The sequence below is a fragment of the Chlorocebus sabaeus genome, chromosome 13 (assembly GCF_047675955.1).
Source record: "Chlorocebus sabaeus isolate Y175 chromosome 13, mChlSab1.0.hap1, whole genome shotgun sequence".
In the NCBI taxonomy this organism is placed as follows: domain Eukaryota; kingdom Metazoa; phylum Chordata; class Mammalia; order Primates; family Cercopithecidae; genus Chlorocebus; species Chlorocebus sabaeus.
In genome coordinates, this window is record NC_132916.1 from 51,459,532 (window position 1) to 51,486,283 (window position 26,752).

The 26,752-nt window shown below is 36.0% G+C and overlaps 2 protein-coding genes across 24 annotated transcripts in view; one reads left to right on the forward strand and one right to left on the reverse strand.

The window, feature by feature from the left end:
• The first annotated feature begins 723 nt into the window (after positions 1-723).
• RNF146 (ring finger protein 146) lies at positions 724-22,116 on the forward strand. 12 transcript variants are annotated; one of them, XM_008007139.3, is made up of 6 exons: positions 724-816; positions 14,018-14,127; positions 14,302-14,397; positions 16,073-16,186; positions 19,816-19,943; positions 20,367-22,116. In XM_008007139.3, the coding sequence occupies exon 6, from the start codon at positions 20,368-20,370 to the stop codon at positions 21,445-21,447; it is 1,080 nt and encodes a 359-aa protein (XP_008005330.2). In that variant the 5' UTR covers positions 724-816; positions 14,018-14,127; positions 14,302-14,397; positions 16,073-16,186; positions 19,816-19,943; position 20,367; the 3' UTR covers positions 21,448-22,116. The 12 variants fall into 12 exon arrangements, with proteins under 12 accessions (XP_008005330.2, XP_037856868.1, XP_072878547.1 ...); XM_038000940.2 differs by lacking the exon at positions 16,073-16,186; XM_008007136.3 differs by lacking the exon at positions 16,073-16,186 and having other exon boundaries at positions 755-986.
• Positions 22,117-22,457: 341 nt separating this feature from the next.
• ECHDC1 (ethylmalonyl-CoA decarboxylase 1) overlaps positions 22,458-26,752 on the reverse strand; it is a 50,857-nt gene continuing 46,562 nt past the window's right edge. For all 12 annotated transcript variants that reach the window (XM_008007125.3, XM_073022448.1, XM_008007127.3 and 9 more), the window contains one exon: positions 22,458-24,063. In XM_008007125.3, the coding sequence (XP_008005316.3) occupies positions 23,655-24,063 (409 nt within the window). In that variant the 3' untranslated portion in view covers positions 22,458-23,654. The remainder of the gene's footprint in view (positions 24,064-26,752) is intronic.

A 26,752-nucleotide genomic window follows, 5' to 3' on the forward strand; every position in this document is an offset into this window, starting at 1 on the left:
CCACCCTCTTCATTTTCCTACACATTAGGAAAATTTTTTCAGTTCTGAAAAAGGAAACGTACATGCTAAAATGGTGAATTACTGCTAGAAGTCTGATGTTTAAAACCACAGGCTTGCGACCAAAATAACCTATTTAATTTTAGATTCTCACGCAGATTAATTTCTTTCTTCAGTTTCTCAGGCACTATTCTGTTTTTTAAAAAGGGGAGGGCTCAAAATAAAATACCAATTTTTTCCCGTATTAAATTGCTCAACCATTAAAAAAGTGAATAAATTGGAAAGTCCTAAAGTACTCTCTCCCCTCCGTCCCCGCCCACGACCCTCCTTTTTTTTTTTTCTTGCAGTGGAACAAGCAGTACTTTTGCTAAGGAATCTTCAAGCCGAAACTCAGCTAGGCGCCCCAGGGCTTCCTCCGGATAGCAAAGCTGGATTCTTGAGCAGCACCACCTGCCGGGCCTACACCCGTTTTACTTCCTCCACCCCAAATCTCTCTCTGCTGGAACTGCATTCTTTCAGCGCCTCTGGGCCCTAATACAACCAAAGCACACTGTAAAGCAGCCAGAAGAATCCAAGCAGCGAAGTCGCCGGTCCCCACAAGCAACAGAGTGCGGGCAGGCAGCGAAGCGATAGATGCAGGGACAGAAAAAGGAGGTGCCGGAGCCAGCTCGCGGGTGCGCGGCACGGCTTCCGCCCCGCGCGGCCCCGCCTCCGTGACGCGCCGAGTGGTCACGTGACGGCCGCGCGCGTTCCCGGCCGCTGCGGGCTCCGAGGCCAGAGAGAAAAGACTGCCAGGTGGCCGCAGCTGTGGCCGGAGAGGTGGGAGTCGAAGCGAGGCCCTCTCGGGGGAGCAGGGTGAACGCCGTCCACTCCAGGATCCTCACTCGGGGAGAGGAGGCATAGCTCGCGGTGTCACCTCCAGCCGCAACGTACTCCGGGTCGGCCTTGCGCTCGGGGCCTGAGAGGGGCGGCGGCGGGGTCAGGGGCCGGTACGTAGATGGACGCCCTTGGGCTGGCGCGGCCCCGGCTGTCCGCGCAGCGGCGGGATGGGACAGCTCAGCCCTTTCCACCACCCCCGCCTTGGCTGCTGGGGCAGGCAAGACGACCGTGACAGCCCCTGCGCTGCCCGAGGGCGCCGCAGTCCCTGCCCTAGGTGACGGCCGGAGCTGGTCTCGGTCCGGGTGCGAGGGGCGGAGCAGCGGCCATTACTGCGCAGCCTCTTCCGCCTGAGCCCGCGTCGCTGCCTCGGGTGGCAGGCGGGTCCTTCTCCTCCCCCTGGGCCGTGGTTTCAGGCCTTTACCCGGGGACCTCCTGGCCTCGAGGTGTAGGGGCGGCGATGGGTTTTCGGCAGTAGCCTGCTCCCTGTTTCCCGTGTGGGGTCAAACAGTTTAGGCCTTGGGTCAGATCGAAGCCAGGGCGTACAGTCTGCATTTTTCTTTTCCCGGAGTGTCTCTGGCTGCTGCTTTCTCCTCTCTCTCCCTCCTTTTCCTCCTCCTCCTCAGTGTCTTGGTCTTGGCTAATACGAAGAGAGCAATCCCTGCACCTTGTTCTAGTGAAGCCCAGCGCTGCATATTCTTAGTTGTTTTGACGGCTGTTGAAGCATCGGAACAATTAAGAGATCTCACAGTATCCCTTGAGCCTCCAAACCCTCTGTGCATCTTGAAAGCCGAGACTGTTGCTTTGTTCTGTTTGTTGGGTGGGGAGTTCTCTTCCTACCCTCCATCCCATGTGAGGAGTGTGGATCTTCCATTGTTGTCGCTATTTATTTTGCGAAGGCTTCTAAAGAATGTAAAATTGTTTTTAAGAGTGTGGAGAAGGAACCGTGCTCTCCACAGGTAAAACCTACAGGACTGTAAGTTTACACACACATCCTGGCAACTAGAATTTTTTATCGTTAATCATTTTGGTATACGTTTTAATTTCTTTTCTACAAGTGCCATTTCAGTGAGCACTTATATCTCAAGTTTTGAACATTTTGTTTAATATTTTTGTAATACTGAAACAGTGGAGAACTGAGGTGAGAAGAAAGCCCAAAGATAGGGAACGCTTTGTTCTTTGTATGATTGACGTTTCAGGTACTGGGCGCATCACCCCCACCCCGTGTGTGTACTTTTCAAATGGGATGTGAACGTATAATGGCATTCAGTCCAGTATATAATTATAGAATTTGGAAGACTTAGGACATTTTAGTCAGTGAATCTATATTTAGACTTTTAAAAGACATGGCACGTAAGGACACATGGAGAAAATGTCCCACACTAATACCAGGATTTGTGATTTTTGCTTTGCTGTTTTATGACTAGCAAATATTGCTTGTATAGAGTGCCTGGGTGCCCTAAAAACACATGAAAATAGGTCAAGTAAATCTCGTTTTAAAGAGAAAACCGGAAGAGTGAAACACCACTCTAAAAATAGATTCTGGATGTGTTTGTTTTGGTGCCTTGTATATCTTAAAGTGGAGGATGTTGTTCAGTCCAATCTTTCATTTAGAATTTATGCCTCAAATGGGCCAGTGTGTCATGTGGGCAGAATGGAAATACATTTAAATATTTTTTTTTTCTTCGCTGGTTGTTCAAAACTTGGTAGAATTATAATCATCAGGAAAACTTTCTCCAAATAGCTGGTCTTTTAGACAAGAGAAAGAAAAAGTTAACTTTTTTTAAAAGGAGATGTCAGCTTACAAAGTGTTTTGTTTCAGTCTCCACCAACTTATATTGTCAGAGGAAAGGAACAGACTTTTTTTAAAAAAGGATCCAAAACGATATTTTGAGTTAAAAGAAGAAAAGGATATTAAATATGTTGTTTTCACAATATCGATATGTTTAAAGAGTATTATTTTATATGTTAACCATATACTACCAGGAAACATCTAACAGCTCTGACAGTTGGGAATTCGAATGCGTATTTTTCTCCCGTGTTAGTAATAGAAGGTACTGAGCCTTTTCCATTCTCTTATCTGGTTGCCTTGTGCCTGAGGAATCTGAATTTGTGGAACAACATCTTTGTGGATATAGAAACCAATTTATGTAACACTTGGCTACAACCACCTGTGCTTACTTATGGACTGTGTTTAGTTTTCGTGGCGTATTACCTTTTGGGTTAATTCAAATCCAAAATGTTGTGAACTGATTGCTAATTAAAGCATTTAGAACTTAGAATTACAGAATTATACAGTAGGATGAGATAACAAAAGACTGGGGGTCTTTTGACTCGACCAAGGTCACACAGATAATTTGCCAAAGAGCTTTCTTATTTATGAAACAGTTGCTGGCTAAGAAACATCTGTGTATGATATGATTAAAAGACAATATTTGTTCACTTTTACATCTCATGTTTTGAAATAAAATGCAAAGCCCACTTTTTTGTTGTTTTGAGAAAAATTAAAGGGTTTAGTGCGCTAGTATAAAGATTGTGAAGGCAGTAAGTAGATTGCCACATAGTAACGTCTTAAAGGGAAGTGATTCTTTAAAATAAAGTATCAGACCCCATTTAGTTGAAATGAGTTTTGTCTGAAGTTTCCAAGTATGACCTATTCTTTTTTTCAGCTAATTTTTAGCAGGCGATGATTAGGGCATTTAGTTACATCTCTCAATTTGGGACTGGTTCATAAAAAATACTAAGATGTGTCTTCTAACTCACACTTGATTTATCTACTCCTTTTATGTTTATATAATTTTTTTTTGAGTTGTATACCAAAAGTGGGAACATTTCAAGTATTTTTTCTGTCACTAAGTGCTTTCATGTAGAACATTTCCTGTTTTGTGTATTTTGAATAAATGGTAAAAATCTTACATTAGCTGTTAATAATTGGAAAAATACAGTGTCTTCAAATATTTATAATTGATATTTGTCTTTGTTTTTATATGTACTTATATTGATGTTACATGCTCTTTTTTTTTCTTTTGATTAAAGATAATCGCTTGCTTGAATCTATTACCTGAAAAAACTCTTGACTTTGATCTTGTGACTGACTTGAAAAGTGGGAGTATGAATATTTGGAGTTGTTACAAATTATAAATGATACAATATTACTTCATTTTTAGTTGTATTTATTTTTCACTTATTTGAATGGGTCAAGATTTAAATTCATTGATAATCCCTAAACCGCTTTGTATATTTTTAAGTTTTACTTGTCACTTTTTTTTTTTCCTTCATAATTGTTAGGGGCAAAGTATCTAATTTGGTTTTAGACTTTTTCTTTTTTTTTATGTTACCTTCTTAATAGATCATCATATTAAGTTTGGTGTAAAATTTACAAGTCATTCATTCCAGTAGGAATTATGTATGTTTGATTTATTTATGTTTGGCAAATTAATTCTGGCCTGTAGTTAAAATTATGCTGTTGTGTTTTACATCCCCCTATTGGTTAAAATAAAAGCATCCCTTCTCCTCCAACTTTAAAAAAATCTTTGATTTCAAATAATATGGGTGTTTTCTGAGGACTTCTTCACATGACTGTTCTAAGTATTACATGCATACCCTATTTTGTGCCCAGTTGAAATTATAGTTGACCATTGAACAAGGCTTTGAACTGTGCAGTTCCACGTATACAACAATTTTTTTTTCTGCCCCTGCCACCCCTGAGAGAGCAAAACAAATGCCTCCTCTTTCTCCTTATCCTGAAAAGGATGAAGACCTTTATGATGATCCATGTCTACGTAATGAACGTAAATATATTTTTCTTCCTTATGGTTTTTTTTTTTTTTTTTTTGGAGACGGAGTCTCACTCTGTCACTAGGCTGGAGTGCAGTGGTGCGATCTCGGCTCACTGCAACCTCCGCCTCCCGGATTCAAGAGATTCTCCTGCCTCAGCTTCCCAGGTAACTGGGACTATAGATGTGCGCTACCACACCCAGCTAATTTTTGTATTTTTAGTAGAGACGGGGTTTCACCATGTTGGCCAGGATGGTCTCGATCTCTTGACCTCATGATCTGCCCACCTCAGCCTCCCGAAGTGGTGAGATTACAGTCGTGAGCCACCGCACCCGGCCTCCTTATGATTTTTTAAATAACATTTTCATTTTTTTAGTTTATTGCAAGAAAACAATATATAATACAACATAGAAAATATATATTGATCCACTGCTTATATTATCAGTAAAGCTTCCAGCCAATAGTAGGCTATTAGCAGTTAAGTTTTTGGAAAGTCAAAAGTTTTCCTGGAATTTTGACTGTGCAGGGGGTAGACACTCTTAACTCCTCACATTGTTCAAGGGTCAACTGTATAAATTCTCAGAGTTAGTAGGTGATGAGTCAGTTTGGCAGAATTGGGGCTACCTAAACCTGTTAACTTTGATTATAACAGAATATGCAGTTTTCTTTTTTATCTGTCTTTGGCAAAAGTCTAGGTAAATTAACATTGAATTCATTGTCTCTATTAAATGATTCCTGTAATGACTTGTCAGTTTTGTAATGAGGTTAATATGCAAGACATTCTAGACCAGCATTGCCCAGTTAAAGTAGCCACTAGCCACATGGAGCTATTGAGCACTTGACATGTATCCAGTCTGAATTAAGTTGTGCTGTAAGTGTAAAATACACACTGGATTTCAAAGACTATGCATACACTTACCCAAGAACATAAAATATTACATTAACAATTTATATTGAAACATATTGAAGTGGTAATGTAGAAATATTGGATTAAATAAAATATATTATTGAAATTAATTTTACCTGTTTCTTTCTATTATTATTTTTGTAGAAATGGGGGTCTCACCATCTTGCCCAGGCTGGTCTGTAACTCCTAGGCTCAAGCCATCCCCCTGCCTCACTACCCCCAAAGTGCTGGGATTACAGATGTGAGATACCATGCTCGGCCTCTTTTATTATTATTGTGGCTAATAGAAGATTCGAAACTGCATATGTGGCTTGCATCATATTTCTGTTAGAATAATACCTGGCCTTTTCTGTGAGAGACAATACATTGTAGAAAGACTTTTTTAAAGGTATATTTGAGTTTGAATCACATTTCCCAACGTTGATGGCTTTGTGACTTTGGGTAAGTCATTTAACTTCCTGAGCTTAGGCTTCCTCATTTGTAAAATAGGTACAGTCATATTTCACAGTTGTTTTGAGGATTCAGTGACATGGATTTGGTAGTGTTTCACTAACTGTAATATGCGAATCACTTGGAGATCTGGTTCTGTAGGTCTAGGGTGGCACTTAGGATTTTCGTTTGTGAACAGCTCCCAGGTAGGGCTGATGGTGCTAGTTGGGAATCGCAGTTTGTATAGCTAGGATCTAGAGCATTATATTAGTTTTAATTCATTTTCTTTCCCCGGCGTTTATCCAGTTAGTCTGCACTTTAAAAAAATTATTCATGAGGATATAGAAATTGAAAAAGTCACCAAAGCGTGCAATATTGACTAAAATTATTTGAACTGTGGACTCGTAGGGTTACTGTAGGATTCCTGTTTACATCTGTTAAGTTTTTGGTCTGCTTTTAGCTGGAGTCACTTTTGTTGGTTGGGTAATATTGCTAAATCTCAGCCAAGAAGACCTAGTTATGTTGTTTCACACAAATGTATTTTTGAAAGATAATGCATAATTAGAGGTGAAATAAAAGAATGCTCAAAGACAATCAGAGGGCAGTACAATTGACCCTTGAGCAACACGGGCTTAAGGGTGCCAACTCCTTGGACGATCGAAAATCTGAGTAAAGTTTTGACTTCCCCAAAATTTAACTACTAATAGCCTACTGTAAAGTCGGTTAACACGTTATGTATGTTACATGCATTATATACTATATTCTTAAAATAGAAGAAAAATTACATTTAGAGTACTGCATTTACCGATACTGTGTTTATGTTACCTGTTTACAAGGTGTCTGTCTGAAATGATGGGCAACTGCAGCTGCAGACCCATCTAGGGCACATACCAAGTTAATTTAACTTCTTGTAATGGCATGACTTTTCTTGGCTTCTTGGGAGCACTTCTAGCATCACTAGTGGCACTTCACATGGGTCCCATGGTGTTATTCAAGGTTTATGGTATTACACTAATGATGAAAAATGCACAGGAACAAGAAATTACGTTTTACTCCAATACACGCAGAGATGATTAGTGTCACACAGCATATTAAGTGGAAATTCATAATAGCAACAGGAAATTATTACAATATGTACTATAATTTTGTATGGCTATGATTCATACTGCATCTTTACATTTGTTTAAATTTCTTGTACCACCTCAAATGGCACCATATGTGTCTGTGTTTGCTAAGTTTTGATACACTTTAACTTATAATTTCTCTACATTTTATAGTACTAAATGATAAAATAGACTATATGTTTTATGCATTCATAATATACCTAATTTTTTCTTTTCCTTTTTTGATATTTCAAGACTACATGATTCATCTGCAAGTTTTTTCAAATTGTCACAAATCTCAAAAAAATTTCCAATATATTTATTGAAAAAACTGTACGTATATAAGCCATTTTGTTTATTTCCAACCTGTGTTGTTGAAAGGTCAACTGTATGAGGTTATCGTCAAAGATCTTTGAAGGAAAAAATGAAATCATCAATAGTTTGAAAATTAGAGAAAGCCGTTTCTAAGAGAATCCTAGAAATTCAGGCAAGAATTAGAAAAAAAAATTGAAGAAATCGGCTAAAATAAATATGTCTTTGGCTGTATTTTTTTTGAAAATGGCATTAATATAATGAAACTGGAATGTGAGTTATGGTCACTGATACATTCTTTTGTTTACTCCTAAACGTAACTAGACTAGAGGAGTGTGATGAGGACAAGGATGTTCTATTGAAGGAGAAAGTTCATGTTGATGGAAAGTCATTATTCATAGATACTTTGCTGTTATTTCAGTACAATTAAGTAAATAGTTCTCTGCTCCTGGGTTTGTGTGTGTGTGTTCTTTGTAAGGGGCTTTTTCAAATAATTTTGCTATTGATAAGTTACTTGAATTTAATCATTAGTCTTTAAGGGAAGCAGAATGAGAGAACTGCATCTCCTTGAATTAATCAGAATTTTTTTTTTTTTTTTAGTACCTTTGTTCTAGTGGATATGTAGCAAAGCTTTTATTTCAATATTTGTGGCTATAGCTTTATTTCAACGATGTGAAATAGTTTTATAGAAAAGATCACAGCTTATTTAGGTGTTCAAATATGGGGTCTTTAGAGGATTTTTTGTAGTTGTTTTGAAGCTGCTTTGTTTCAGTTAGCTTAGATTCCTTTAAGAATCAACTTTTGTTTCGGAGATAAGATATTTATGGGTAAGACCTAGAGGAATAAATTAGATTGGTTAGAGATAATGTGTAAATGAATTCAAGAGATAAGGAGAATTAGAAACAAGGACATATTTTTTGTGTATTTCATAGGAATAAAATGGTACCGTCTACACATCTGAATTATTAAAGTACAAATAGTGATTAAACAAAATTTTTAGAAGAAATGTTTTAATTGAATCTCCCACACTAGAGGTTTTAACATTCAATCAATTAGGTTCTGAGAATGATGGATTGGTACATCTTAAAAGACTTGTAAGATAGCGAAGGATAGACAGTGCTAATGACCAACAGCAACACCCAGCAGGACTTCCTTGAGCAAAAAACTTCATGTTCGAATTGTGGGTAAAGGCTGGGCATGGTGGCCCTCACCTGTAATCCCAGCACTTTGGGAGGCTGCAATAGGAGCATCACAGGACTCCTGCCTGGTTAACAGACCCTGTCTCTTAAAACAAAACAAAAGAATTGTGGGTAAAGTAAGAGCAAATTGACTTTTGAGTGATGGTCCAAAAACCTTTGTGATGGGTAAAGGGTAGAATGTCTGTATAATTTTTCTGAACTGGAACACTTTTGTTAGGAGACCAAGGGCAAACTGGACAGATGCTGAGCTAACGTATGTGGTCATCCTGGTGAAGAATCATAACCTTTATTGGGGAAAGAGATTTGTGAAGCTGTTTTGGCTGTTCAGAAACCCATCTTGGTTTATGCATAGATTTTTATCTCCATTTTGGAGAATTCATTGCCAATGAACAATACCTGGGTAAATGATTTGCTTGCCAGAAGATACAAAGATGGGTTGAATTTTATATTTGTAAATGCAGGAACTCCTTTAGATTTTAAGTTATATAAAGAAAGGATTAAAACTTAGATATTTTTATGTATCTTACAGATTCCAGCTGGGTGCCTTGTTCACAATTAGAACTCAAGTGTTATTTGAATAAATCTAATCCTTTGATATTCTGTTCCTCACAATAGTTACTTTTAGGAGTTGATTTTTTATTCATCCAAAAAATATCAGTTCAACAAAAATTGATTGACACTTTACTAGCTACTTAGAGATATAAAAAGGTCCCTATCTTCAGGGGTTTCATGATTTCACAGAAGAGTCAGACTTCACAAATGAATGAAATTAGTGCATGTGATAAATTCAGTAATAAAAAAAAACATACAAAATATATAGAGAGAACAATTAACTTTCTGGAGGTAGTCAGAGAAAATGGTAGGGATAACCATTTCTGTGTAATATATTAAAGAACAAATAGGCATTCATAAGCTGTAAAAGGGAATAGATTGTACCAGGCAGGAGGAAATACAGAGCTACAAAGGGAGGTTTGCAGGACTATGAGTAATTTGATACAACTAGATTATTAATCTATGGGTGGTTGTTGAAGATAAAAAAGACTAGAGACTAGTTATTTACAGTTTAGATCTTTAAAACCTTTTAATGTTGTCCTGAGGAGCTTTGTCTTTATTGTGTAGGCTGAGGAGCCAGTATTGTGCTTCACATATGGAAGAAACCTGGTTCATTTTGCCTTTTAAGTATATCATTCAGTCCTAGCTACTTGGGAGGCTGAGATGGGAGGATCACTTGACCCAAGCAGTTTGAAGTTGTAGTGAGCTATGATCATGCCACAGCATTCCAGCTTGGGAAACAGACTGTAGAGTGAGTGAGTGTATATGTGTGTGAGAGAGAGAGAGAATCTCAAAGGCTTAGTAAATGCATTTGAGGGTGATAGTGACACAAGATAATCAGGCTGTACAGTAGTTCAGGTGAGAGATGATGCAGGTTTAAACTAGGGCACTAGCAATGGGTAGAGAGTATAGGATAGATTCCAAAGGGATTAGGAATAAAAGTTGACAGAATTGATATGTTGTGGTTGGTTGGGGTGGGGGAGCAGGAGGCTGTGTGGTGAGAGAAAGGACTTTGTCTTTTTCTCCATGAACACAAAAGTAGTTAAGGCATGAAACCTGAGATGTCATATTGTAAGAATTATGCAGAAATGGGGGTTTGTAAAATGTGTGTATATGAGAGATAAAGATAGGAGGGAGCCAAGGGTTCTGTTAAGTAAAAAAGATTGGGTTCCAGAATGGGCAGGAAAGGAAATGAGATGGTCAAGAGATTGTAGGTCCCCATGAAATTGAAGAGCAGGTGTGGGAATGAGTAGGCTGGAAGAACCAGAGCTTGTGATCTGAGAGTCGGATTAAGATTTCAGAGAGGCAGCAGTTTAGGTGACAACTAGTTTCAAATGTGATCATAACATTTGGTTGCCGGAGAGGAGATTAATTTCTTCGAATTTAGGATTTAAGGAACTGAAAATTGAGGACAGTGTTTCTCAGATTGCATTTGAAGGACTAATGCATGAGTACCACCTGGGGTGAGATTCCTAGGTTTAAACCTATGTCTATTGGCCTAGAATTCCTAAGGAAAGGGGCTGAGAATCTGTATTTCCAACAAGCAGTTTCAGTGATTCTGATTAACAGAAGTTGGGACAAGTTTCAGAACCTGTGCAATAGGTGTTGGATGGTTCATTTTCAAGGCTATTTAAATAGGCTCATAGTTATGTCAGCAGTTAGGATGAAGAGGATGATCAGTAGTGAAAGGATGACATTAATCCCTTACAGGTGGTGAGAGAGCAGTTTTAGGGGATTATAGGGTATGTTAAAGTCAGTGTGATAGAGACTTGAAAGAAGTAATGATGTTGGAGCAGTAAATTGTCTCCTCCTGTCCTATATATAGGGAGTGTATGAAAATGTGCAGTTTCTGTTTGGAGTAGGCTGCAGCAAGGAAATGAACATAGCCTTCTTTGATGCCATTGAAGTTGTAGGCTCCTTGAAGGTGGTGAAAGGGTTGAGAGGAAAGTCAAAACAGTGGAGTCCATATCATCTAAAGTCAGAGTAAAACAAAAAGCCAGGTTTCTTAGAAACCTTGTTTAGTCAGTATATTAGGCAGGGTTCTCTAGAGGGACAGAACTAATAGAATATAGATATATGAGTTTATTAAGTATTAACTTACACGATCACAAAGTCCCACAACAGGCTGTCTGCAAGGAGCAAGGAGAGCCAGTCCGAGTCCCAAAACTGAAGAACTTGGAGTCCGATGTTCGAAGCAGGAAGCATCCTGTATGGGAGAAAGATGTAGGCTGGGAGGCTAGGCCCATCTCTCTTTTTCACGTTTTTCTGCCTGCTTTATATTCACTGGCAGCTGATTAGATTGTGCCCACCAGATTAAGGGTGAGTCTGCCTTTCCCAGCCCACTGACTCAAATGTTAATCTCTTTTGGCAACACCCTCACAGACACACCCAGGATCAATACTTTGTATCTATCAATCCAATCAAGTTAACACTCAGTGTTAACCAGCACAGTCAGTTACTTTTGAAAGTTCTCTGATTTTAAAACAAATTGTTTGTTCTGTTAAACATTTGGTAGGATAAGTCAGCTTATATTTAGAGGTTACATATGGCCTTAAGAATATGTTTCTTTAAACACTAGAATTTTGAGATACCTTAGGGAGATAGATGCCCATAGTATGAGAGCCACATGGAACTAAAAGAATATTCAAGTCTCTTCTATTTTGTGTTTACTGTGAGATCTGTCATTTCTTTCGTTATCATGTGTTCTTGATTATTCTGTGTAATGTGATGTGTGTCCTGTAGTGGACATGGTGAAGTGAAGAAGGAAATACTAAATGAGAAGAAAGAAGGTTAATGACTGAGATGGTACAATTTTTTAAGAGTACAATTCCATGTAATTTCACTTACAATGTTGTGCAGCCATCACCATTATAGATTTTCCACAACTTTTTTTTTTTTTTTTTTTTTTTTTAGCATTACGAACAGAAACTCTGTACTCATTAGGCAAATAACTCCTCATTTTCCTTCCCTCAGTCTCTGGTAACCTCTGATACCTTCTGCTTCTATGAATTTGCCTATTCTTGATATTTCATATAAGTAGAATCATTTCATATAAGTAGAATCAAGTACAATCTTTCCTGTATCTGGCTTATTAGTATGTTTTCAAGGTTCATCTATGTTGTAGCACATATTTCTTTTTATTACTGAATAATGTACTGTTGTATTTATAGACCACATTTTGTTTATCCATTTTGTTTATCCATTCATCTGTTGACAGATACTTGAATTGTGTCCACCTTTTGCCTAATATTTCTGCAGTGAACATTGGCATACAAGTATCTGAGAACCTGTTTTCAATTCTATTGCTATATCCCTGGGAGTGGAATTGCTGGGTTATATTGGTAATTACGTTTAGCTTTTTGAGGAAGCAACAAAATATTATTCACAGCAGCTACACCCTTTTACCTTCCTACCAGCAGTGTTCAAAGGTCCTATTTTTCTACATCCTTACCAACACTATTATTTTCCCCTTAAAAAAGTTGTAGCATCCTTATAGATGTATCATTGTGATTTTGATTTACATTTCCCTAATTGCTAATAATGTTAAGGATCTTTTTGTGTGTTTATTGCTCGTTTGTGTATCTTCTTTAAGTTCTTTGCTCATTTTTTGCTCGCTTTTTAATTGGTTTCTCTTTGTTGTTGAGCTGTAGTTCTTTACATGTTCTGGATACTAAATCTTTTATCAGATACATGATTTGCCAAAATATTCTCCCATTCTGCAGTTTTTTTATTTTCTTAGCAGTGTCTTTTCATGCACAAAAATTTTAAACTTACATAAAGCCTAATTTATTTCCTATGTTTCTCATGCTTTTGATGTCATAACTAGGAATCCATTGCAAATCTAAGGCCATGAAGATTTGCCCCTGTGTTTTCTTCTAAGAGTTTTATGGTTTTATTTCTCATATTTAGGTTATTGGTTCATTTTGAGTTAACTTTTATATATAGTGTAAGCTAGAGGTCCAGCTTAATTATTTTGCATGTGGAAATCCAGTTGTCCCAACATTAGTTAGAGGCTCCTCTTTCCCCCGTTGAGTAGACTTGATACCCTTTTGGAAAAATCAGTTGACTATTGATGTATGAGTTTATTTCTGTGCTCTCAATTCTATGTCATTGGTATATTTATATCTATCCTATGCCAGCACCAAACTGTCTTGTTGCCTTAGCTTTGTAGTAAGTTTTGACATTGGATTTTTCAAGATTGTTTAGGTTACTTAGGGTCCTTTGCAATTCCATATTTGAGAATTGCTTTTCCATTTCTGCAAAAAAAGGTCGGTGGAATTGTCATAGGAATTGTGTTGAGTCTGTAAATCACTTTGGGTAGTATTGTCATTTTAATATGTTAAGTCTTCCAATCCATACATCACTTGTCTATTTACTTAGCTCTTCTTTAATTTCTTTCAGTAATGCTTTATAGTTTTCTGTGTACAAGTCTTTCACCTCCTGGGTTGATTCCTGGCTATTTTATTCCCTTAGACGCTATTATGAATGAATTGCCTTCTTGATTTCTTTTTTGGATTGTTGTCTGCTGGTGTATCAAAATGCAACTGATTTTTGTGTGTGTCAAACTTGTAACCTGCAACTTTGCTGAATTTGTTTATTAGCTTTCTTGGGGATTCTATGCGATCTTCTATATAGAGAGAATAAATATACTTTTACTTCCTTCTTATCCGTCTGTATACCTTTATCTCTTTTCCCTGATTTGCTCTGCTAGAACTTACAGTCATGTTGAATAGCAGTGGTAAAAGCATGCATCTTGTCTTTAATTTTTTCCACTTTTAAGATAAAGTTTTCCACTGAATTTTGTGAAAGGATTATAAATAATTAATTGATTCTCTTGATTTTAATTACTCTTTTTTCTTTTGCAGCATAAAGAATGAACCAGCAGTGGAAGAGAAAATACTGCAAGCTGGCTGACTGCTGATGAAGAAAATGCTTTATTTTTATGGCAGGCATCTGTGGGATCTGTAATAGAAATGTAAGTGTAGCATCATGTTTTTTTCAGTGCTGCAGTAAATTAAGTGGATTGGTTTAAAGCACAGTAAATTGAGTATCTGTCATATTTAGTTTTAATTATATAAAATGAGCATTTTCTGTTGACTTATAGGTGCTTTATTAACAATTTATTTACATTAAATTATCGTTAATGTAGATTTCCAAGTCTCCTCAGAGGGAAAAATCTCTGTAAGAAAAACTGAAGACACAGGAGTTTGCTCATAGAAGGCTTAAATACTGAAGAGATCTCCAGGTCCTCTGGGTTCTACCTTCTTTTTACATAATAATTTTCTTAAATAACTAAGCTAGGCAAGTAGTACTAGCTTTTATAAATAAGACAAACTACTGGGTTATAAAAATTCTAGTTACTAAAAACTGTTTCACTAAATTAAAGGAATTTCTACATAATTGACTTTTTTTAATATAGTACCTCATTGCTTTTTATTCATATCACTTCACTCTGATCCCCAGTTTTACTAGTTGTGCTTTCATCATTTATCTTTGCATGAAATGCTTTAAAGTGTTACATACTACCTTGGATTTGTCCATATTTAACTTTACCCTATTACTGATGAAACATTTTTCCACTATGAATATATTTGTTTTCTAAAGTAATATAAACCATATGCAACTTGATGTCACTCATGAAAAATGTAGTGAATATTTTATTGACTTTTAATTATAGCATTTTTCTTATTAGACCAAGAGTGACCTTGGTAGATCCTATTTCACATTTTCCCAGTTTGACATAAAACTTGCTATCTACTCTTCCAGTATGATACTGGTTACATGTAATGATATGTATTAACAATAATTAATTTATTACTTAAAAGTACGACCATATTTTTATTCAGTATTGAAAATTTGATAATTGAAAAATGATATTAATAAACATTTGTCTTTAAAAATACATCTTTTATTTAATCCTGTCCATTTATCTATCTATATACATTTTTAAATATCTTAATAGGTCAGATAGTCTAGGTGCTGGTCATCAAGGAACTTACTATGATCTAGTAAATGAGACATGTATGTAATTAACAAACAGTGGAATAGATGCCATATTAAGGTAACAATAAGATGCTATTGAAATTGAACAGAGGGAGAGATTAATTTCATCTGAACGGTTCAGAGTGAACAGAGTAAGTTTCACTTTGCCTCTAAAGAATGAGTAGAATTTTAACAGTCAAAGAAAATTAAGAAACATTTTTCAGGCGAAGGGAATGAGGAGGGAAACAACTGCCTAATCATCAACACATTTTAGAGGAGTCAGGTAACAGTAATATGTGGGAAGGCAGGGTAGGAGAAAGAGAATTCAAAATAAGTGCCGGGAATGAACATTTATTTAGTACTTACTATATTACCAGATTTTACATTTATTTAACATAAAATCAATGTTAATTGATTTTGATACTTAGGGACAGAGTATATTGATCAGTCTTGGAGGAGTTAGGTGACAGTACTAACTAGATGTTGAGTGGTTAGCTTTGTAAACAAGTAGCAGTACCCCATATTGAGCCAGGAGGAATAATGATAAGACAGAGTAAAGGTAAAGATAGATTTTCAGGATTTATTTTTGACTTACCTAATTTCTCAGTGATAGAGGTGTTAGTATATTGATAAACTAGGAGGGAGAAGTTTTATGATAGTCTCTGGGGAATAGGGAAAGAAAGATGTCTTGGCCAAGTAAAAGGTTACTGGGATTGATGGTGTTTAGGAAATCAAAATAGCTACTAAGTGTGTGGGGTTCACAACTTTTGCACCACACAAAAGTGAATTGTATGGTGAAATTTTTGTCACTTAGAGTAACTTGCTTGATTATTCTTTATTGCGAATGTCTCCTTTGTTGGCTTTTGTGGTGGTGGTCTATCTTTATTCCCTGTTCTTCTCTGACCGTTCCTTACACCCCTTCCTGGCTATTTTACCAGACAAATAATTGGAGTAATTCAAGATTCTGTGGCTGGCCCTTTTGACTGCTCTCTCTACAGGTTTAATTTGGGCATTTACTCATTTTCATGGCTCCAAGGACCATGTATGTGTTGGTGAGTCACCAGACTTTTTTCAGCTTAGATTTATTCTTGGAGTACCAAACGAGTAAATTCAGCTGTCATCTATCTATCTCCACCTGGAGACCTTAATAAAGTCATTATGTCTGAGACAGAACTCTCCTCAAATTCTGAATTTTGGTGAATGTGTCACCACCCATGAGTAACCAAATGCTTTCATTTCTTTTTCCTTAGCATTCTTATATTGTTGGAACCTTACATCAGCACCCTGCCTCTAATTATCTTATACTTGCATTACTACCTGGATATTCTAGTTTCCCTTTCACCTACCTCCTCCTGCATTACCATACTTTCCTCCAACCTGCTGTTCAAATGGTCTGGAAGCTACTAAACTGGCTGTTATTACCTGACGTAAAACCTTTCAGTGAACTCCTCTTGTCTCATTAGTGGTTCATATGTGGACCAGCTTCATAGAAATCCTTGAGCCCCTTGAAATTATGTGTAGGATTGTTCCCTTTTTTGTGTCTGTAATTGGATTCTGAATTCAGACTTTAAAAATCTGATTTTTAATATTTGGAGTTTTTATTGCTGGCTAAAAATTTCTTGAATACTACATATACTAAAGACCTTTTCTGCTTATAATAATTTTGCCTTCCATTTGACTAATTATCCAAGAAGTTTCAAGGAAATCTGAGTTCTTGGAGATTTCCACTAACTCTGCCCATACCCCTCTATATTTTTGTCTTCTTAAGAAGATGACTTAGTATTAATAAACTCTTAATAGTCTTACAGAAATATTTCACATGGTTTATCTATTGGAAGAAGGGGATTTATACTTAAAAGTTGGAATATCACATGAAGAATTCAGTGAAAACGTCTTTGAAAATAAGTGATGTATTATACTTTATTTAGAATTGGACTACACTCCAAATTTCTATGTGTTAAATTTTTAGTTTAGTAAACTGGAAATAAATTCCCTTTTTCAAAATGATTCAAAATTAGAATTTTATGAGACATTTATGAGATAGGGAATACCTCTTTTGATTAGCATTAATACTTGCTTTACACAAAGGGAGGGGAAAAGCATTTCTTATTTACATATTGGTATGATCATCTGCATACATTTAGTCTCCTACCTATTTTAAGATCATTGAAAGTATGCAAAATAGAGTCTGTGTAGGGTAGATTAAAATGGTTTTTTAAAAAGCCTTGAAGTATGTCTTACAGGTAGACTAGCAGTTTGGGGTTACTTTGTGTCTATCTTGTTACACATTTTATGTGTATCTTGCTTATTGCATGTGCCTCATTCAAAATTAAAGAAGAAATATTACTAAGTTTTTCTGCCCATTTGTTGGTGATAGACTAACAGGATACTTGATGGGCTAAACAGAATTTATAAATTGCTATGGCAAATTGATAGTTAAGAGTGCTTCAGATGAAATAATGACCATTTAGCTGTCTAGTGTCCATTGTTTTCAGATTAACTTTGTCCAACTTAATGACGGAACCAAAATACCTGCACAAACCGAATTGTTTTGCCTTTCCAATTGTGGTGGTGTTACAATTCATGCCTTCTCCTGGGATGATTGTAATTGCTTAATTTTGAAATTACGTGTTTTGGTTTATTCATACATGCAAGAGTAAGAGTCATGCAAAATATTGATCATATTAAATAGGGTGGAGGATAATGTTTTTAGGTTGAAAACTTTTTTTTCTGTAGATAAACGAGCTGTATGTGATGGAAAACTGACTTCTTGGACCAGTTTTACTTAAAACAAATACAATACGTTTGGAATTACGTATTTAAAAGCATGGCATTGGTCCATGTGACATGTTGGGTATCTTGTTTACATTTTACTAGACTTTATTTTTATTTATGTTTTAAATTTATGAGCCTGTCCTTTGTTCATAAGATACTTAGATGGTTTAAGATATAGACTTCTTATATAAAGATGTTGCTGTTGTTTTTCCAAAGTAATAATGATCATCAGCCCATTTTTCTATTTAGTCTTATGAATAGAATTATGAGTAGACTCTATTAAATTATTACTTGTGAATGGATTGCTTTCTTGTTCTTTTTCTTAACTGGAATTTTAAATAAATATGGAACTTGGAACAAAAAGAATTTCAGGAATTTTATGGAAACTTACTTTTTTGACCTAAATTGAAAGGGATGAAAGTTTCTGAAAACCTAACAAAATGTGTGCACAGCCAATTCTTTTAGGGGAGGAAATAGGCAGGGAATGTTAACTGGCTATTTAAAAAACATATGCCTTAGTTTGTAACTTATTGTTGTTTCAAGTTACAAGATCTTTGAAGGCAAGTGTTTATCTCAAAATATGTGAAAGCTTTTATAGTGCTTAACATACTAAGACGTCCTATTAGGGTTTATTTAGAACAAGCTTATCCAACCTGTGGGCTACATGCGGCCCAGGATGGCTTTGAATGCAGCCCAACACAAATTCATAAGCTTTCTTAAAACATTATGTGATTTTTTTTTTTTTAAGCTTATCAGCTATCATTAGTGTTAATGCATTTTATGTGTGGCCCAAGACAATTCGTTTTCTTCCAGTGTGGCCCAGGGAAACCAAAAGATTAGACACCCCTGACTTAGAACTTTCCATAGGTTAGGAAAAAGTTGTACTTTCTTGATGTCTATAACCTAGAATTTTTGGTAAAGGAATTGATTGGAAATGTTATTAAAAGTTGAAAATAATTTGGAAATTAAGCATTTTAGTGATCAGTTCTTCCACTGACACTGTGTTGCTTCCTTTACTAAATATGTGCCATCTTTTTAAAAACTTAATGTGTTGCTTCCTTTACTAGAAAATTGCCATCTTTTTGAGCCTTGTCTATTGAGGAACCAAGAACACAGAAAAGGCAGTAAAAAGAAAAAAAAAAAAGGACTGTTTTAAGATTGGATGTGCTGTGATGATAGCCTAGGATTATTGTTTTTCAATTTTTGATGAGCGTAAGCATTCTTAGTGACTATATCTTTTGTAACTACTGGACCCATTTAGAATGGCAGAATTAGCTGGCACAAAGATTGTCATTCATTTTAAGCTTTAATCTCTTTGACATCTTCATCTTCATTTCTCAGTCATTTTTACTTACCAGTGGTTTACTCCCTTGATTATTTTCTCCCCTTTAATTTTTTTTTTTTTTTTTTAAACTATGGGGGAAAAAAAAATTAAATGTTTCCTTAGCAGGGCACAATAAGGCTTTCATGACTTGGCTTTTGATTTTCTTTACACCTTCATCTCCTGCTCTTCCATTGCTTGTATGACTATTTGACTCAGTGTCTTGCACATGCCTCTGCCTAGAATCTGCTCCACTGCCCAGGCCCCTCTGAATGAACGCTAAACTTTCTAACCTATGTCCATCCTCTCATCTCTCTCTCATTGTTATTTTTGTAAGTATGTTAACACATTTTGATTATGCAGGAATCAGGCCATATTGTAATTATCTGCATATATGTTTCCTTATTTAACAGAGTACTTGTGTGTCTTATTTATCATTAGACCCATCAGTACTTAGTATCTAGACCATGGTAGGTGTTTGGTAAACATTTATCTGAATCAGTAAGGCAGAAATTATAAATTTTATGTCAGTGTTTAAGCTGGATACATCCAATTTGACAAATCTTTTTTCTTCCTCCTCTTCAGGGCATCTTCAATATTCATGTTATTTTCTCCCTTGGTTTTATGTGATTGTTACCTTTATGAAGCTTTAGTGATTACAAAGCACTTTTTTTGTCCATTTTTACCTGAGCTTTGTAAACTCTGATTTGCAGGTAAGGAAATTTAGACTAAAGGTTTAACTGCATGCCTAAGAGCACATAGTTAATAAAGAACTCTAAAACTCAGATTTTTAGACTTCTTGTCTAGCATTCATTTCACTGTATAATAGCTGCCATGATCCCTTTTCCCTCCACTGGATGCAGCTTTTCATTATATAGTTCTTCAGTGTGTTTCTCCAGGGCTGATCTGTAAGTGCACTGATGGAATTTTTATACATTCCCAAGGTATGTACAAGTAAATGCTTATAAACTGTTTTCATTGGTTGGAGAGTTTTTCTTCTCCTTTCATCTTCATATCCCCATTGTCTAGAATGTGGCTTGCATATAATGCACATAATAGGTGGTATTTTCATAATTGTTGAATTAAGATATTGCAAGAATTAAAACATGACTAATATTATATGTATTTTTTCTTAGGATGGCTGGCTGTGGTGAAATTGATCATTCAATAAACATGCTTCCTACAAACAGGAAAGCGAACGAGTCCTGTTCTAATACTGCACCTTCTTTAACCGTCCCTGAATGTGCCATTTGTCTGCAAACATGTGTTCATCCAGTCAGTCTGCCCTGTAAGCACGTTTTCTGCTATCTATGTGTAAAAGGAGCTTCATGGCTTGGAAAGCGATGTGCTCTTTGTCGACAAGAAATTCCCGAGGATTTCCTTGACAAGCCAACCTTGTTGTCACCAGAAGAACTCAAGGCAGCAAGTAGAGGAAATGGTGAATATGCATGGTATTATGAAGGAAGAAATGGGTGGTGGCAGTACGATGAGCGCACTAGTCGAGAGCTGGAAGATGCTTTTTCCAAAGGTAAAAAGAACACTGAAATGTTAATTGCTGGCTTTCTGTATGTCGCTGATCTTGAAAACATGGTTCAATATAGGAGAAATGAACATGGACGTCGCAGGAAGATTAAGCGAGATATAATAGATATACCAAAGAAGGGAGTAGCTGGACTTAGGCTAGACTGTGATGCTAATACCGTAAACCTAGCAAGGGAGAGCTCTGCTGATGGAGCGGACAGTGTATCAGCACAGAGTGGAGCTTCTGTTCAGCCCCTAGTGTCTTCTGTAAGGCCCCTAACGTCAGTAGATGGTCAGTTAACAAGCCCTGCAACACCATCCCCTGATGCAAGCACTTCTCTGGAAGACTCTTTTGCTCATTTACAACTCAGTGGAGACAGCATAGCTGAAAGGAGTCATAGGGGAGAAGGAGAAGAAGATCATGAATCACCATCTTCAGGCAGGGTACCAGCACCAGACACCTCCATTGAAGAAACTGAATCAGACGCCAGTAGTGATAGTGAGAATGTATCATCTGCAGTTGTTGCACAGCACTCCTTGACCCAACAGAGACTTTTGGTTTCTAATGCAAACCAGACAGTATCCGATCGATCAGATCGATCGGGAACTGATCGATCAGTAGCAGGGGGTGGAACAGTGAGTGTCAGTGTCAGATCTAGAAGGCCTGATGGACAGTGCACAGTAACTGAAGTTTAAATAAAAATGTCTTCAGCTCCATGCTCAAGGTTGAAAAGGTTACCTGTAAATTTCTGCCCACATAACATTATACTCATCCCTAGTAGTGCATTTTGGGAGTTGGGGTGGGAAGGGGTATGGGAAGGATAGACCCGTAATCAAAATGTCTAACATGTCTCTGTTGAGAAATTTATTTAATGTAAGGAACTTGGGTGTTAATAGTTGAGAGCTGTTTAGTAATAACCCAGTTTTCTCGAGGTCTGTTTACTTTATAGTTTTTAAAAACTTCTGTAGTTCTTTTGGCCAGTGTGTTTGTATTATCTGTGCATTAATGGTCCTCATCTGACTCCTGCATTGTGTCTTATTTTTCTGCATGGATTGGCATAAGACCATTACTAAAACTTGGCACCTGTGAGATGCTTGATATTATGAGCAGGAAGCATAATTTAATGTAAGAATAGATGTGAATTTGGGATGTCAAAATAGATGAATAACAACTATTTTATAGTAAAGTTATTGATATGGAAATGAAAACAGCCAGTAACTTATGTTTCAGAATGTTTGTAACACACTTCATGGCGTTCCCATAGGCTTTGCTGTCTAGTCTTATAGTTTGAGGTTTTTCTGGTCAGCATTTTTCTTTTTGATTACAAAATTTATAATTTAATAAATACTAGAGTTTATCAAAAACAATTTGTCTCTTGTTTGAGTGTGGAAAGGGTGTGGAAACATTTTGACATTTGTGACCAAAGGTCACTTAAAAAGTGGTGGTTTTAATTGGTTGTTTTCAGCTTTAAATCACCTGCCGAGAAAAGTCTGATTTTTTTTCTTGAGGTTATTTATTTAACAGATTATTATTTAAACAGAACCTTTAGGCAGTGTGTATATAATAAGTATATATGGAAATAAAATTAAAGCAGATACTATTAATATTTTATATTTTTCTTAGCATATTCATTAGTAGTCTAACACTCTGGATTAAATGGCAGACTTACAGTGTTAGCAGACATGAATTCACTTTAAACAAAATGTTGTAGACCACAAAATCCACTTTTATTTGGTAGATTTTACATCTATGGCCAAATAGAAAATATTAGGTTGACACAGTAATCTAGAATTTACCTGTGAAAAAAGTAACGTGAGTCTGTCTAACCATATTTTCCGAACTCAACAGCAGGATCATGTATAAGGCAAATGCAAGTTATTTTTACCATGATTTTCAAATGTGAATTGAATGTTACAGTAGCAAATACTTTTGACCTCTTGTGATGAGTCAGAACTAGAACTTCATTCTTGGACTTTCACATTTTTTAAAAAGTGTATTTCTGGGATGATCATAAACATTTTATGTTGTGCATTTTTACGTTTACTTTTGAAAGACAGTTATAAAAGGTTGTTTCTCAGTAAAAAAAAAGAAATCTGATGTAAAAATGCAAATTTATGTTGCAAGATGCTTCATGAGTCCCTTCGAGTGGTTTTAATTTTAAAACTACATCAAAAGTAGTTGTTTATTACTAGTTGGAAATTCCAGGGCACACAAATTAATGTTCAATTTGTAAAATCAGTTGACTTTCCATGTCATGGCTACCACTATCTACTATAAATTTATCTACTATAAATTAGTAGATAATTTATAATAGAAAACTTAATTATTGAAAAGATCAAATAAAGTTCCAAATTTGTAGTGGGTAGTGAGGTACATCTTTTTTTAAATTAAGGGCCATTTCCCATGAATTTTACTCCGGCTGTTTGGAGCAGAAGAAAATAATTGATCATATCCTTTCTTGTTTTCTTGTTCCCTGATCCCTCCCCACTTTTGCTCTTTAATAGCAATACTCATTATTTTGGTAAATTATTTCCAGGTAAGACAGGTAAGACAAAATTTTATGAAAAGTAACACCAGGAATAGGTTTTGTACAGAAGCTCTCCTTTTAAACACTGCTCTTTGCTTATAAGCTAAGAATTATTATTGGAATTGAGAGCAATAATTTTTAAGCCAAAAGTGTGTATTTTAGCTAAATGTTCCAGATTATGCAGTAAATACCCAAGTGAATAACTGGCAAGAAATGAGGTAAATGAGTTCAGATATTCAAAAGATGATTAAAAACAAGTCTGTATATTAATAGTAGCCTTCAAAGTAATTCTGATGTTCATATTTAACATCATTTAACATTTATACATATTAGTCACTGGAGCTTTACTTGGAGTACATCCACACGAAAAACCAATTATTTATTAAATTTTCCTTTCTTAGCAATAGCCTCTAAATTTGCAGGCCCACCCCAAACTGTTCCTAAAAGATCTCTTTCATTCTGTAATGCTTCCTCCAAATATAGCTCTCTGCCTGAACAAACAGATTTTTTCAAAGCTCTGATTACTTCCGGTGGCCCTTGGATGAATTGCTTTAGCCATTCTTGTGCCTCTTCTAGAGATTTAGTTTCATCTGAAGACTGCAAGACCTCTTCAACCATTCCTATGTGTAGAGCGTATTTTGAATCCAGTTTAAGGGCCCCACTCAGCACTTTGAGAGCTTGTCTACTTCCAATTATTTCAACTAGCCGGGTGGTGCCACCCCAGCTTGGTATTATGCCCATCTCTTTGTGGACGAATCTGATCTTACTCTCTGGAGTCATTAACCTGTAAGAGAAAAAAGAAAAGCTTAATTGTAACTTTCTGAGTGTGTGTATATATGCCCTAATCATACCCATTCATGATCTGATGTGAACTCTCCACAGATCTTTATAGGTAGATATATTAAAAACAATGTTTGAAAAATATGGCTGTTTTGTCTAGAATTTAATTCACTAATAGTATTTAAAACTTCCTTTGAAAACAGTATCAACATTTTTTGTTGTGCTTGTTTACCCTTTGCAAACAAGAACCTACTCTTTGTTTCTAAAAGCCCAAAGTAAGTTGGTATTTCTTGAGTGGTGACCTAATGAGAGGATCTGGATCAAGTGAAAGTATGGGAGTAGGAAATGTTAAGTGCATACTATGAAAAACAAGCATATTAAGATTCTCAAAAGTCCTTAGGGGGAAAAAAAAAACCGTTTTAAATACAGCATCTATTCGGCAAATATTTACCAAGAACTACCAATGCCAAGTGGTGTTTTAGGTGCTGAGACTACAGGAATGACCAAAATAAAATCCTTGTGCTCAGGAGCTTGTTTTCAGTTTGGAGAGAGAGGCACTAAACTATTATAAAGTCAGTGGCAATGAGTGCTTTATAGCAAAAAAAGAAAAAAAATGAGGCAGGAGACTATTGACTTGAGGATATGTGTGCTGGGGGTGTGCTATTTGGGACGAAGAAGGACTCTGAACATTTGAGCAGCTACCTGAGGAAGTGAGCAATACAAAAATCTGGGAAAAGATGTTCCAGGAAGAAGGAATTGCAAGTGCAAAAGTCTTGAAGTAGAACTGCTTAGTATCTCTGGAGACAAGTACAGTGTAACTGAAACATGGGGAATAAAATGAGAAGCACACTTACAGGCCTTAGTAAGGAGTTCGGATTTTATTTATTTTTTAAGTGTGCAGTTATTTAGAGGAGGTCAACCAAAGAATTAGCGTCTGACACTTTACAAGGGCTGCTCTAGTTGACATGTGCATGAAGACCTTATTTAGCATTTCAAAGCTCTTATACCATTTTTTTTTTAAGGAACTGGCAATACAACTATTGCAGAGTTGGATTTAAACCTAGGTAGGTTGGCTTCAGTATCTTCATGGTACACATAATAGTTAGCTAGACAAGGTGGAATCAGGTATACCAATAAGAAAGTTACTGATAGAGGCTTGGATTAGACTGATAGCAGTGAGTTTCCCTAACGGGTTCATTTTCCCCAATCATGGGATTTTTATGAATAGGATGATTAATAAGGAAAGAATAGCAATAAAGGGGAGTTAACACAAAGAAATTGGTGGGCATAGCAAACGGCCTCACATTTGCCAGTTCAACAGACTGAGTAAAGTTACATGATTTAGGAAGTGCTGCCGATGCGTTTCACTTTGAATGCATGCTTCAAAAAGCTTTCACTTTCAAATTACTCAGTACAAAAAAAGAAGACCTTAAGTTGGTTTGGCTTTCCAGCGTGTTAAATACTGAAATGCAGGTGATTTGGTTCTATTAGCACTAAGAACAAAAAACTCAGTCTTTGACCCCAGAGAATTCTGACAAATGCCCATTTATTAACTCACTGGGAAACTTTGTCTTCACAGTTGTGAATTTCTACAAAGGAAAATATGCCTTGATTATGAACAATTGCTTCTAGAGGCAAATAGCTATGAAAAATAATAGTTTTCAAGAAATAATTTTAAAATTGGGAGGAAGAACAAGTCTTATAAAAATCTGAATTTATCACAACATTGTAAGAGGAATACTGCTTTGTTAAACAGAAAACAATGTCAAAAGGAATAGAAATTATAGAAATAATGTCTAATATTCTTAGAATAGGACTATTGTCAATATTGAACCCAATCCTATAGGCTTTTCACATAATACATTAAATATGTAACTGTTCTGAACTGAATCCTGGAATCGGTTCAGAGCTGCGCCTATATGGAGTAAAGGACTATGCCAGGAATAAATTCATTTAGAATCAGCTGAACATAAAAACTGGTTAAAGTCCTAGATGTTGGATTAATGTAGATGAGCTTATGACAACAAAAGTTATTACCTATGTAAGTACATTCATATTTTGAATTATTTGCTTCTAAAGAAAAATCATCATCATATTGATGGTGAATTTTTTCCATTTGCCTTATTTTATAAGGTAAAGTATGTCTTTTGGAATCATTTTACAACTCCAACAAATATTTTATAACTCAACAAATTTTATCTTTGTAAAACACCTTTTGTGATCAAAATCTAACATCCATTCTTTGCAAATTGTATACCTTGGGTGTGCTTGTGTACTGATACGCATTAAATATATATTAAATAAATATGACCAAAAAATTCATTGGTGACAAAAGAACACAAGTAGTTTCCTCTAATAAACACAGCATTCAGATGGTAACCTTTACAAGACTAATTTAACCTAAAACTTAAAGTTTAAATATAAAATTTAAAATGCTGAAAAACCTAATTTAAGAAGGACATTGTTATATTATCAACAAGATATATCCCAAAACAGTTTCCTGATAGATCCTACAGGATTATACACTAATTCCTTCCAGAGTTTAGATGCAGTTGCCTGGTAATATAATTATTGCAAGGGATAATCTATGCAGAGTAATGGAAGACTTAGTTCTTATAATTTTGAAGACTTATGACAGACTTAATTTATAAAACCATATTAAACTAGCTTTTTTTGACAAGTAAAAGAATGGT